This window comes from Camponotus floridanus, unplaced genomic scaffold (assembly GCF_003227725.1).
Source record: "Camponotus floridanus strain SB8 unplaced genomic scaffold, Cflo_v7.5 scaffold69, whole genome shotgun sequence".
Classification (NCBI taxonomy): domain Eukaryota; kingdom Metazoa; phylum Arthropoda; class Insecta; order Hymenoptera; family Formicidae; genus Camponotus; species Camponotus floridanus.
Window position 1 is genome coordinate 657,285 of NW_020229837.1, and position 15,096 is coordinate 672,380.

General features: G+C 35.8%; 1 protein-coding gene across 1 annotated transcript; it reads left to right on the forward strand.

Annotated features, from left to right (window-relative positions):
* Positions 1-9,332: 9,332 nt before the first annotated feature.
* On the forward strand, positions 9,333-14,866 carry LOC105257452 (glycosylated lysosomal membrane protein). The gene is made up of 6 exons (XM_011268062.3): positions 9,333-9,508; positions 11,385-11,642; positions 12,983-13,186; positions 13,444-13,674; positions 13,788-14,077; positions 14,214-14,866. The coding sequence occupies exons 1-6, from the start codon at positions 9,404-9,406 to the stop codon at positions 14,383-14,385; spliced, it is 1,260 nt and encodes a 419-aa protein (XP_011266364.1). The 5' UTR covers positions 9,333-9,403; the 3' UTR covers positions 14,386-14,866.
* Positions 14,867-15,096: the final 230 nt, after the last annotated feature.

The following is a 15,096-nucleotide window of genomic DNA, read 5'->3' on the forward strand; positions in this document are numbered from 1 at the left end:
ATGATTTATATAAATTAATAATTAGTTTTATGTAAATAATTTCTTCATAAAGTTTTATATTATCACTAGGGAAGCGGTTCGGCGAAAGAGAAGTAGGACTTGCGTAGGACTTTTTGTGACTTTGTATTCTCTTCGATGGAAGTTGCTGGAAACTCGTCCTGCACTTCTGCTTCGCAGGAGTGTAGTTGGATTAGGATGCACCTGATGCCAAGGCGACATTCCACTTTTACATTTAGATATATTTTATATTTTTTCTGCTATTTCCTATTTTTAATTTTATGATATTTATAAGTTATTCTAAAGAGAAATAAAAATATTATATATAAAAAAATATGTATAAACAGCTCAGCAGCGAGAGTAAAAAAAAGATAAAGCTTAATAAACGCAGCATAATGTCTGATTCAGTATGATGCTTGTACATGAATTATGTATTATTTAATCGGATGATTAACAAAATTTTTATTATTTTATTCCGATAAAAATTTTAAAGATGCTCTTTTATTTTATATTACAAAAGAGAATCGTCGTCTCTACTTCGTGCCCTCAAATAACCTTCATTTTATAAATCGTAAATAATAATTAATTAAATAATAATTAATTATTTAAATAATAATCACAGCTAATTCACAATTAATAATTCAGATTTAATTCCAAATTTTAGGATTTGTGAACTCGTAATCATTAGATCTCGGAGAGTAATTTAATTAACGAGACAAGCTTACACACTCTCTTCGTCAACGTGCTCTTCTCTTTCATGCCTTTTACATTTTCTGGAGAAGTATTCCTTCGCAAGCGTAACAGCCAACATATTTAGCTACCTAGGTGGTAGCTTTTTCGGGAATACACCCCTGCGCACTCCTCCGCCCGACGATGAAAGGAGTGCTGCTTTTAAAGGCAGCTCGCGTCGCGTCGCTTGGAAGGCTCGCCCGTCCAAGGTCAGTGCCGTGGCCGACGAAGGAGCGGATCGGCTCCACATGTACCGATCCTCATCGACTGTGACGGTAATCCTGCCGGTGCAGGAATGCAATTCGACGACGATGGATGTGCGAGTTCGCGAGTGCTTCACGTATACGAGTGATAGTTACAGTACGCGTTCGATGAGAGCGGAGTTTTTATTTTATTTTATTTTTTTTTTTTGGTGAAAAACACTCGTGCCTCTCGTTGATGATGATTTTTTTTCTTTAACTGGCATTATATATGCGCTCCAAGTTTTGTAGCTTATTAAAGTTTATTTGTGCGTCGTCGCGCGATGCACAAAATATGCGAGTCGAGCCTTCATCAGGATTCTTCAAAATGTCAGGGCGGCGTACGTTGAAATTATACAGCTTGCGGACATTATCGAGGCTCAATGTAGATTAACATGAATGCTTCATGAATGTGTCATTTCTTTGTCTCATTGTCAGATCAATTTGTCTCTTTTTATTCGATCGAAAAATTCAAGACATGCGTCCTTAATGAAGCTCGCGGCTCCAATTTAGAGGATTTACATGAGAACGAAATAAGAATGTTACGATTCTTATTAATATAAAACTAAATTTCAGACAGAAGCTAAAGCTGTGAGTCCAAGATCATCGGATCCGACTGCATCCTTGCATCCGAGAGCGAAAGCGTCGTCTCGTATCCCCTTCGAGAGGAGAAGCAGAGAGTCAAGAATTCCGCAGAGGGTCCCCTTCGCTCTACTGCAGGCAGGTTGGTGGACGGATACAGGCGCAAGCAGGTAGGTAGGTAGGTAGATAGGTAGGTAGGTAGGTGGTGCACCGGAGCAGGCATTCTCTCTTGGGAAGAGACGACGACGACGAGCGAGCGAGCTCAGACGAATCGTCGAGGCTCGAAACCCCCGCGGAACCGGTTCTCCGCGTTCTTCTTCTTCTCCTCCTCCCCTTCCCTCCCGCCCCTGAGTCTCTTTTTTTTTCTCCACGCGTGTCGCGCGGTCGACGTCGCACAGGCGTCGACTGCTACCACCGCGAGCGATAGGCTACCGCCCGCGGGAATCGCGTTTTAAAAACGCACTCTTTTGTGCGTACGCATGTGTATACCTTTTATGATTAATTTGCCTGTGATTCCTGCCGGCGATGGGATGCAGAAGCGAATGGCGGAGAGGAGAGCTCGCTCTTTGCACTCGCGGATGGCGGCGAAGTGCCCTCCGCTCGCGGAGGGAATTCGCGGTCGCGGTCGAGGCCCCGCGAGTGCAGTAACGAGTCTCACCTGTTGCCGTCTCGTAACCGTTTTCCGTGCCGGTTCGGTTCTCTCCCGCCCTTGCCGCGATCTCGGAGTGACGTCGAATGCGAATGGCAACTTGCAGACATCGTGACCTGGGAGAGATCGTACACTGAGAAAAAAATCTGGTTGCATTAATTAGAATTCTGGTAGATTCAAGCAGTATGTCTGTTGGAAAATGGACGAAGCAGAATTCTTGTAGGAATTACCAGATGAATCTGATTAATTTCTTCCTGTTAAATTTACCAAATTTTCAGGTTAATAATATTAAACTCGCCGGCACCAAGTCGTCTAAAATTTTTTCCATCTAATCTCAAAAGTCTGTTTAATATTTTGAATTTCCAACAAGATTATTGGATAAATTCAATCCAGATTATTGAATAAATTATTTTAAATTCAGTTTGTTAGAAATTAAACTGATAAACAATGATGCAAGAAGAGGATGCAGTTTAAAAACACACAATCAGAGAGCTAGAGTCTTCTTTCTGGCACTACTGCTCGTAAGAAAGAAAAATATACTTTGAATTTAATGTTAATACTAGTTCTTTATATACATTTTATGGCAAATATTGAATACGAGTTAAGTTAAGAGGCAAGCAAAGAAATTAATGTAACAAGAAATTTTATAGATTCAACCAGAAAATACTAACCAAATCCTTATAGTAAAATCTATTAAACGTTCTAATTATAAAAAATCGAGTCTTATCATGATAACTAGAAATTCTTGTTTGACCAAAATGCCTTCAATCATATACGTCTTGTTGGTATAATCAAACGATTTTTCTTAGTGTAGAATTCGATGACGAATGAGTGAGATTTCTCGAGGATATCGAGTGTTTCTCGATTCTTGATATTCTGAAAAATAAATAAGCAGAAAGGAATTTATGATAAAATGTTAAAATAAATTGGAGGGAATTTATGATAAAATGCTAAATTTTTGCGCTTTTATAAAGTGCTAATTACGATGAAAGATTCTTATCTAGGTAATTTAATATCGGAAAGAATGAAAGGTAAAATCATCTCCTTTTATCGATTTTATTCACGAGCATGAGAAAGATCGAGTAATTTACTCTTTCCTTTCAACTCGCGATTTTGAATTATGATATTTTTAACGAATATATATGATTGCTTAATATTTTAAATGCTGATGCTATTATTGCTCTTAGCGTTTACCTTACATTTTAACATTCAAGGTTGAAATTTACATTTGCATCATGCTTCGCGTGCGCTTGATAATATGTTATATAAAAGAATTTAAAAAATTAAATTAATAACAAGCACCACATATATCAATTGTATCGCATCAATCAATCCGTTCAGAGATGCACCTGTCGTCGGTACATCGTCGTTTCCTTCTTATCGTTGTGCACATCGTGCACGGTAGAAGGGAACGCAGTCGAGCGTGTCTTGCAATTTTGCAGGAATGGCATCGCGAGCCTCCGTCACTTTCGATAGCGCAATTCTGCGGTCCCTTCGCGCATTTTGTAATTTTCGCAAAAATAAGTAACATGACATTTCTCTCTCTCTCTCTCTCTCTTTTCCTTCATTTGAGAATTTTCTGATATATTTGATATATTTGTGTTATATTTTTTTGTAAATCGAATGTATATATCATATAAATAATTACAATATTTAATTAAATAAAATTTGTCATATAAAATATAATATAAAATTGTAATATAAATGTAATATATATGAATACAAATAAAAATGTAATATATAAAGTGTAATATAAAATTATAATATAAAATATTTTTAAAATAACAAAATAATAATTTATAAAAATATATACATCTAATACTATGCATATATAAACGTATACATTTTTACAAAACAATTATAATTTCCTCCATCGTTAATATATGCTACTTAGAAAGACGATTAAATCCAATCAAAAGAATCATAAATAAAAAAAATAATATTATTAATAATTTTCCGGCATTTCTATCGTAAAAGATTTTCGCGTTACGCGAAATCTTGATCTTTTACAAAGTTTATAGGCTTTTATACTTTTTGCGAAGGATCTTATCCCGTCTCCTTTTTCGCGCGAAAATTTCTCTGAAATGAAAAAGAGGATCGTTTCTCTCCGCCTCTTTTGCGCAAAGGATTCCGGTCTCCTCCTCCATTTTCGCGGAGGATTCGCGCATCCGGTCTCCTTTTCGCGAGGGATCGCGTGGCGCTTCGGCGGCCGGTCGAGAGTTTTAGCCGGCCGGCGATCGTACCGATTCCTCTCATTGGCCGAGAACCGGCGGTTCTACCGCTTGCTACCCGCAACAAGACTCTTTGTCCGTTTTTCGTTCGTCCCGACGAGCGACGCGACGAGACGAGCGGCGCGCCGCGAGTTAGTTATACGAGAGTGCAGTCGGGGATCTTTCGGTCGTCGCGCCGGGTGCGATTATCGCGGGCCTCGCCTTCGCGAATTCGATCGTCCCGATGTGCGTGCGTGCGTGCGTGCGTGCTCTCCTCGACATTATTGCGTACGTCGCGACAGAACCGCGCGGGTTCGCATTTAGCGCATTTAGCGCTGTCCCGCTTGTCTTGGCAATTATTAATCTGTATAGCGTCAGATTTCGCGCATTCACGATCTTCTGGAGCGACGAGAATGTCGTCTTATATGCCCGAAGACGGAGAGGTATCTTTTTTTCGTTTCCAATCAGCAAAATGAGATTTAGCTGTTGCACCTATATCAGGTATAACGTTGATAAGAGCGAGCAGGTACGTTTAGAACAGATAGTTCTTGTTGTTCTCTCTTGGATCGGTTCAGATTAGGATGTGATCTTTTCCAAAGTATCGTAAAATGTGAATAAATTCGGGCTCCTTAAGATTGCTCCTTGTTTATGGAGACGTTACATTATAGAATTCCTTTTTATTTCTTTTTAATATAGATCTCTATTATGTGTATCCTCTGTTTTTTTGCAATAAAATATTTTAAAATTATTAAGAAATCTTTTATGATAAATTTCTATAAAGTTTTTTTTTCTTAACTTTTTTTACGTTTGCAATATTTTACATCTGTATTTTAAACAATATTATGTATGTTTTGAATTGTATTGTCAATATAAATGATCCAAAGCACATATTTTTATATTTTAAATATACTATTGTCGCGTGAAATTAATCGACGAATATATATTATGTATGCGAAAGTATCTGATGTTGCCCAAGGACGAGAGAAAAAATATAACGCTTGATACACAAGTTGGATAAGCGATCAAGAAATTAGGTAGGCAATTTATTTTAGTTGCCAATAACAATTAACTCATTTAGGAGAAAGATAATTAATTAAAAAATTAATAATATTTTACATGAAATTACATAAAATTATTTTATAATGTTCTCCACCTTTTTTATACGTGTACATGTGTAATATTTAATTATTTAAATACTTCATTTTGAAGATCGATTAAGAAGAGAATTGATCGAGAAAATCGATTGCGTGGATCATAGAACAAAGTTTGTCGAAGTTCGCACATATCGATGATGCAATTTGTTTTCGATCGCGCCACCCGGTATATGCGAGACGGTTCTAGTCTCCCGAGGATCTCGACTTCTTGCGACGACCTTCAGCGCCGTATCACGAAGCCGCCGAAGAGCATTGTACCCGCGATCGGCGGGTACCGGCTTTTACTCCGCTCTTCGTTGCATTTCGGAAAAATCGAAACCCCGACTTGGTTCGAAAGGGGCGGTCGTTAAGCGGCTCTCGAGAAAAAATAGACGCGAAAGGGAGTGCCCAGACTAACCTTGACCTTGAGTATACTTGCTATTCTGGCTCTTATGGCTCGTGATAGATTACGAATCTTTGCATTCGTCTTCTCGTCCCTCTCGCGGCTTTATTTTATAAAGGAAACTCTCACTATCAGAGCGATAAGTCGTAATTACGAATAGTAATTAATACGCCTTTCTCTCTATCTGAATTTTTTTATTCTCCAGATTCATCAGGTATACATCGCTCTTCTACTACTGAGTCAATTTATAATTATATCTTTCCTCGATATAATTACTTCCCGTAATTAAGCCTCCCCAAATAACGTACGCGTTTCACTATGCAACGTACAGGTGTTCACACATGCAGGATACACGCATCTCTCTCTTTCTCCCGTTTATAAAATTTCTCCCTAAACTTATCAAATTAAGCTAATTGTTCCTCGTAGATCTACATGCGCGATACGATAAGTTACAAATTAATTTTCGTTTATTATGTTAAAAAGAGTGATTAAATCATGCATACATTTCTCGAGCATTGTCTCGTCTCGATTCAATTTTTACGCGAAGCAGAAAAAAGTCGCGCCTCTCGCGTATGACTCGGACGATCATTAGCCTCGCTATGGTATAAATCGCGTTTTACGTTATGCGATCGAAAAAGTCGTTCGTATCGAAAAGGAAATCGGCTCGAGACCGGCCGAGAGGGAATGGAACCCCTCTAGACGGACGCACGTATGTCCGCCTCGCCTCGCCTCGTCTCGCGCGCGGACACCGCTCCGGTCAAGGTCGCAGTCTGCGCGCTTAACGTTCTTTTTGCACGTTCCCTTTCCCGGCTTGTACCCGGTGTCCCGCGTGAAACCGATCAGTCGGCGAATCAGCCGGAAAGGATGGGTTCAATGACGTGCGTAATTCGATTCTTGCGACGATCTTGGACAACGCTTTCCCTCGGACCTTCTTCACCTACGGTCTTTTCCCTCGCGGTGATTTTTTAAGACAGTTTTCCTTGAAAAAGAGAAATGTACGAATTTTTCGTTTTTTTCTTAATTAATCCGCGAGAATGTTAGATTTTACGGTCATTTTACTTCTAAATTTATTACAATTTCTATCTTACTATCATTCTATTAGACAGGGTGTCCTAGACCACCCGTCTACCCCTTTTCTTTCAAAAACTAAGCATTTTAGAGAAAAATGTTTTCGACAAAAATTGTGTGGTATAATTTTGAGGTATAATTGTATATTTTATGGTTTATGTAAAATTGAACAATTATTTCAACCCTCATAACTCGGAAAGTACTTGATGAAAAAATACTTTATTATAGTGTTTTGGAAAGCTCTTGACATAAGCTATAAGAATATGCAATAAAAAATAGGTGGTTCCATTTAAGAAATTAAAGGTGTCCTTGACCTGATCTTAACGATGCCATCCAAGGTCAAACTAATGATACCATCTTATGTTCCCCTCAAAATCATACAATTTTTGTGGAAAACGTTTTTCTCTAAAATGCTTAGTTTTTGAAAGAAAAGGGGTGTACGGGTGGTCTAGGACACCCTGTATAATTTTTTATATAATTTTATATTTTATATTTATTATATAATGTTTATAATTATTATAACTTTTTTTTATAATTATTATTATTATTTTTTTATATTTATTATAATTTTTTTATCTTAATATATGTATCATATTTTTATTTCTAAATTTCAAAAATTCTCTTCTAATAATATATCTCTTGCTTAAATATATACCTGCTAAATTCACGTTTCTTTTGCTATCTCTTTTGTTTCTTTTTAAAAATCTTCCTACACAATTTCGTTAAAAAATTATGTATATGTATGTATGATTAAATTTTTATAATTGTAAGTATAATTATTCAGCGGAATTATTTCATCACACAGCAACAGATTTGCAGATTAAACAATACATAACAGACATAGATAAGATAGTAAGATTGAAAAAATATTCATCTACCGAACGAAACTAGTACCAAGTGTCATCGTAAAAAAAAATCTCTTGCGTACGAATGTTCAGAGATATCCTATAATGTTTATATTCTATATTTTTTGAAATATTTTATATTGTTTTTAAATGTTTTATAATGTCTATAGGGCGAATTTTTGAGCGAATTTCGATATGCGACCTCCTATTTCCGATGCACCAAAGCGTAACATCTAAGACGTTTCGATTATATTACAGCGGTGATATGAGAATTTTTTTTCATGAGTACAATGAATTTTAATACGCGTCTCAAGGCCTGTCGACGAAGGTACGTATGAAGCAGGATTATACGAGACTATATATATATAGTATATATACGTATATATATCTATATACATATACAGGATACTGTGTCGAGGCTTGGTAACTCCACCACCGTTGGCGGAATCCGACGGCCAATGGGGTACGAGTTTCCTTCTCTCGACGCGAAAGGCACAGCTTATATTATATATTTACAAGCAACTAATTATGCAGCAATGTTTTAAAATCTTTCAAGAGCATATACATGTCGCTATCGCACGATACCGAGAGTTTGTTTGCGCGAGTAAGTAGTCATTAATGAGGACCAAGTATCGCTACCGCGATTAAGTATGATGGCGGATCGATTATGGCGGATTTTTCACGTATTCAGGTGCAAGCTTGAAGAAAAATAGGTGGGGGTAAAAATATCCGACGCTAATGGACAAGAATATATTTATATTTGTAATGTCGGAAGAAAAGTGTATGTGTCTCATAATTTAAAAGATGACAAAAAAAAATAATGGAGAGATACATACAAGTAATTATAGATTTATCTCTAGTACTCTATAAAGTTAGATAATATTTAATTTACAATTTTTAATGTTTATTTTCTTTCTCTTATTCTATTCTTTTCGTTGTTTTGTTTATTTTCTTATTATTTAGACTTATGTAAAATACATATAAGCGCAGAGTTGTCAATCGATGGCCAATGATAGATCGCGATATGATTAGAAATGTACGAATCTTGTCAGTTCTTTTATTAATTCGCGACAATATTAAAACGATTATTATGGGAAGGGCCATCTTATTTATTTCTACGTGCACTATTAATTATATTTAAAAATCTTTCTTGATTTATATTACTTTATTGTTTATTCAATTATTTTACTAGTAATTCATTTAGTATTTAATATTTTAATAGTAATTCATTTAATATTTAATATTTTAATAATAATTCATTCAATATTTTATTTATTTTTTATTTATTTATTTTTATTTATTTATTTTATTTTTTTAGTAATTCATTCAGTGCAAAAAACAAGTACAATTAATAAATTTCTGCAGTATCGATCGTTGACATATATCGACCGTGACGCTTACCATCTGACAGCTGGCGCGTGATTCCTCTCGCTTCCGCGAGGGCGCGCTGTCGCCGCACCGAGGTCGGTTCCCACGCGATTGCGCGTCAGTTCGCAGATGTTCACGAAGTAGCGTTGTCGACGCGTGCGAGAGGCGTAAGTGTTTTGGATGTCGTTGTCATACACGACGGCGGCAGGCATGTCCAGCTCCCTGACGGTTTCCCTGTTGCTTGTCGTCGCACTGGCAGACCCGGGTCATCCCACGCGACGCACGGTGAGTAGGAATTTATTCCACGAAAGGACGAGGCGTTCGCGATCACAATAGAATGTCGCGAGGAGAGAATCGCATGTGTGTGATTCATCGCGCGACTTTGGACCTTTTCAAAGCGCGGTTAAGACCTTGGATCATTCTGTAGTCTTTGTGTTATTGACAGCGGTTCGAAAAGCAGATCCACCTTGTTTACCTTGTATATTAACCTCTTTCACTTCCTTTCGACCAACGAGATTTTTTTCCGAGATTTTGATTGTCGAGAGAATGTGCGTATCGTCGCGCGTAGAAGCTTATTACGATTTCGTTCATTAATAAGCAGGTGGATTCATTGATAAATTGGCTGCTCGCGCAGCGGCTGATCGGATAAGTGCCAACCGGAGTGCGACCTAAATCGCTCGAGATCTAAGGGCACGGTCGATCGCGCGAGGATGTTAAATTATTAATGATAATGTGGATTAAAACGATATATTCTCTCGGTTAGGTATTTTGAAGTTTTTTAATTTTATTTTTTAATTTTATGTCGCATGTGATTTCTACGCATAATCTCGATATAAAGTATAACATTACGCTTCGATACGGGAAACTCGGTTTGGAGTTTCGGTAATCTTATCCAATATTTTGTTTCCTGCGTTTATTGACATTGTTCCCCGCATAACTTTTGAAACAAGTTACTTATATGACAATTATATTATCAATATTTTTTATCATTAAATATTTATTATCAATATTTTTTATTATCATTAAATATTTATTATCAATATTTTTTATTGATCATTAAAAAAATATTTTTACAAAAATAATATAAAATAGTTAAGAAAATTAATAATAATAAAATAATAATAAATAATAAATTAATAATATAAATTAATAAAATTAATAATATCAAAATAATAATACTAAAAGATATAAATTTCACATTAATTGCAAATAATTGATCTACAAATTGTTTTTAATTATAGCTATAAATTAAATAATAATCATTGATATATAAATTGTTTTTAATTTTATCTATAAATTGTTAAAATATTCGTTGCATTTCAAGATATCCGTGATTGCGTTTCGATGCTATAGTTTGCTTAACATCTTAAATTTATAATAAACCTAAGTATCGATCTCAGGAGTGGATAAATAAATAAATATAAACCAACCCGCAAAGTTGCACGTGCGATATAACTGTGTTAAAGTTCTTTTGAAAACGGAACAAGAAAATCTGTCGTGTGCGAAATATATTCATTATTTCATGTGCGATACATCAAGATCATTTGTGAATTTTAAACCGGCAAGAAAAAAATTTATACATACATAGTAATAATCTGTAATTATTTTATATTATTAAATATGAGATTATTGATATATTACAGTAAAATATATAATTAAATTTCTCAAACGCTCCAGAAACTTTTCCAATTTTAGTAAATTCGAGTATCGATCTTAAAGAGTGAATTAATAAATAAATATAAACCGTGAAGTGACACGATATAATTATGTTGAGGCGCGAAAAAAATTTATCGTGCGCGAAATATATTCATTACTTGTGGAAAATTATTTTCAAATTTTTTATTTATAAAAATCGAACGATGACACCTTTAACGTGTTGATGTTAAGTATCATTCGGTTTTTTTCTCGAAACGAAAAGATAAGATGCAATTCATTTCACACGAGTCCACGAAGCAAGATCATAGATTAACGCAACACATAATCGCGTAATAAACGACATTTGCGTCTATTGTGTAAGCTCCGCGGGGGCTCGTACGATGCAAGGCCGTCGACCACGCTATCCGTCACTGATCTAGGTCATCCATCCGTTAAGCGTCGTCTATAATCGTCGTACATCTGCGATCTGCTATTATAAAACGCTCGATTTATTTATCCGTATCAGTTACGCTCGAGGCTGAATCCGGATTGCGACGAGACGTGCCGAGGGCGAAACGTGACGACGCTCCACCTGAGTGCCGATGGACCGAACGACACGTTGCATTACTTGTGGGATTTCATCGGCAATCCGTCCGTCCTGCTGGCGCTTACACCTCCGTCCACCTCGCTCAACATCAGCTGGGAGGATTATCTCGCGAGGCGAGAGAACTCGGTCCATTTTTCCGAGAAACCCACCTACTCTTTCGGCATGATAATAAATAAGGTAATTATAATTTTCCTTCTTGTATTTCCTGTTTGCGAGAATTTGTTGCGCAGTAACTTGACTTGTCGTGTGATTAAAAAGAATATTTATTCTGTCACGTTAGCGTGATAAATTATTAAAAAGAAATTAGTGAAATTTATTTTTTATTTCGTTGATCGAAATAATTGATTTTGTGAAGACGTGTAAAATTAATTCTGGAAATTCTTCTCCGAGAAATTGAGTAAATGTGAAAACGTTGATTCGATTCGATAAAATAGATAAGCGACAAGATATGTACAAAACGAGTGGTTGATAAATTTTATTCATAAAATTGTTGACAGTTGTGATTGATAGAATTCGGATTGATAGAATTTGATGGAATGTATGAATTAAATATAGAAATGTGTTATATAACGTAAATACATGGAGATAAAGATTCTAAATAAATATATTCTCTCTCTCTCTCTTTTATAAATAAAAGATTTTATAAAGAATATATAAAATAGAGAATATATAAAAATAGTACGTTAACGGTATTTGTTACTACGATTTTCCCTCAAACCAGAACATAAATCCATGTGAGTGACATAAATCCACTCATCGCATTCTCCTTCGCCGAGTGTGGAGGATATATCTGCGGTTTCTTAATTAAACCTTTGCACTTTAGTGCCTCCACTTTGTAGAAACACCTCCTTTAGTCGAGTGTCTTCTCTCTCTATTTCTCTTTCTGAAAACATACATATCTCTCTGTGCGACTTTATTATGTTGAAATGTATGTTTTAATGTACCATGTATTAAATCGCAGAATACGAAAGCTTTATTAAATTTAAATTAAATTACTTGAATTTCTAATAAAATTTACAGCGTGTTATGATGTCATATCTTCATTTCTCGTTCAATAAATTAATTTTGCACTATTAGCATATGAAACAAATTTCGAGTGTGCGAGATTAATCCTTTGCACTGTAAAATACATAGTCGACTATTGAAAATTGCTTCGCGTTATTCGGTTGATGGGATTAATGGTCGCGTACAAAGCAGAATGTCCATAGCAATGAGCAAACAAGCTTCTGCGATCGATCGAATGCATTTGTCGAAAATTTCGAGCGCGATATCAACAGGATTGTGGTTTAATTCAGTTAATTTTTATCGGCTTTCATGTGCAGCCTCGCGCGTGCGAGAAATTGCGATTATATTTATTTAGATTTAATTTAGATTTAATTGCGCACCGTCGAATGATACGATATTTCTTCAAATAATTACTACGAATTTTACATCAGTAATTAGATGGTATTTATTTATACGTAGCTTGGCAAACAGTTGGATGATGCTACAGTAAATTGCATTACACTATGTTGCAGATCATCGAATTCAACGATGTAAATGACACTGCACTAATCGACACTGCCGACATCGCTAATATGAACGTTTTGCATCTCGAGTATTTCAACTGGCAGCGCGTGTCCTTAACGCAAAACAACGATTTCGTCTACCTGAATATGGAGGGTAACTCTTATCACGATACAGCTAAGAATATCAGCAGATATGGGAGTATAAAGCTTTCGGTAAAGTATTTTGCAGCATTGAAGAGAAAATGTCGGTAGTATGTAGCGAAAAAGCATGCAAAAAATATCATCTATAGCTCAATTATAAGCTCTTGTGAGTAAAAAGAGCAAATTTCATTTTAAATCTAAATTGATAAATATCTGGTTTCCTTATCTTCTCCTTGTGATATAAAGCGCTTGTATCTTTGTCCTAAACGCTATAAGTATTTGTAAGCTTTTTTCAAAACGCTAATATCTTTCTCCTTTTTACTTTTCAGCTTCGGGGATTCTGCACTCTCGATCACGCGGATATAGTGCCTCATATGTTACACACGGAAAATTCTACGCAGATAGACATTATCTTGGATAATTTGCAGACCAACGAAACCTTTTCCAACAGTAGATTCGCTATTGAATTACTCATGGTTGGTGGTGGTGATCCTGATATATTAATGTTCGTTGATCCGAAAAAAAGTCTCGATGACGAGCATACACCAGGTATATTCGAGGTAATTATAGACGTTTATTATTTTAATCTCTTCTCTCATCGTTTTTTCATCTCTTTTTTATAATTGATAAAGTTTTATTAATAACGTGTATTTTTTATTATGATTTTCTTCAGATTGTTGAAGTTAGAACGCCACCTTACAGAGAATTAAACGGTGCATTAAATGGCGGAGCGTATTTGCAATGGCGACCAGTGTCGTACAACAGCGCGTTACGCGATGTAACTAGTTCTACAGAGACAATGCAATATTCACCAAAGAGAATATCCAAATATACCAACGCTGTTAAAAATTCGATGCTCTATTGTTATTATGGAAATGCGACGAATCTTCTTTTACAAAAATTAACAATTTCTTTGGGTTCGAAAGGGGACGGTTTCTACAAAAAGACGAACTATTTAACATGGTGAGTTGTTGATTGCAAGGCTTTTATCAATTTCCAAATTTTATTCTGAAAATTCTATGACGAGTCCTAAAGAGATAAGAGAACTTGTATAACTTTTTGGAGAGATAAAATGTTACGTTCTAATCTTATATTGCAGGACTTTTATAATCGGTTATGGAACACCACCCGAGGAGAGATTTTCTTCTCTAGTCATTATGATTATCTCGATTGGCCTTGGCCTTCCTTTGCTCATCATGGTCATCACTGGCCTGTATCTTTGCATTCGTAGAATGCCGAAGCAACATGGCAATGTTTATTTAAGTCGATGAGTTCGACGCACGTGCCATGTAGTTTTTGCGTACGCTGCGCGTTTAGATATATTGCTATATCATATGTACCACTGTTGTACACGAAGATATATTCCTATATTTATATGCGACACAATATATATATTTTTACACGAACTGTTAGCCCGGATCTGACATCAGTGTGATAAGCACGAGTGATCTGTTCTCTCACAATTTATTTAACATTAAACGAGGCGTTTGTGTGGTTGTTCTTTTATCTTAAGATATATGTGGGATTAGGATATGTGAGAGAGATTAAAATCAACCACATTTGTTTTATATGCTATGAGAGGACAGCGTGTTAATTTGTGCAACGAAACATTGAACTTTTATAGCTAATTTGTAATTGAATGCGTTTATGTGTGTGTGTGTGTGTGTGTGTGTGTGTGTGCGTATGCGTTTATGTGTGTGAGCGCGCGCGCGTGCGTGCATGACTTATGAAATACATATCTTGCAATAAGTACTACACTTTATATGGTCCCTTTATGACTTTCCTATCTTTATCATCAAAGTAAAACATGATAATATCTAGCTATATATATTTCATTTCATGCATCCGCAAACTTTTATATTCCCGTAATGCGTGAAACATTTGTGAAAACTAGTTACATTTCCTTCTTAATTTACATAAAAATTTACACGCTCCTTTATTCATATCTTTCTTATATTTACATATGCAGATGTATGCTTTCT

What these genes read in the sequence shown, in the direction of transcription:
- LOC105257452 (XM_011268062.3), top strand. Translation starts at nt 9,404, where the DNA reads ATGTCGTTGTCATACACGACGGCGGCAGGCATGTCCAGCTCCCTGACG. An exon ending in TCGGCATGATAATAAATAAG is followed by an intron (nt 11,643 to 12,982) that starts GTAATTATAATT and finishes ACTATGTTGCAG; the next exon opens with ATCATCGAATTCAACGATGT. An exon ending in ATACACCAGGTATATTCGAG is followed by an intron (nt 13,675 to 13,787) that starts GTAATTATAGAC and finishes GATTTTCTTCAG; the next exon opens with ATTGTTGAAGTTAGAACGCC.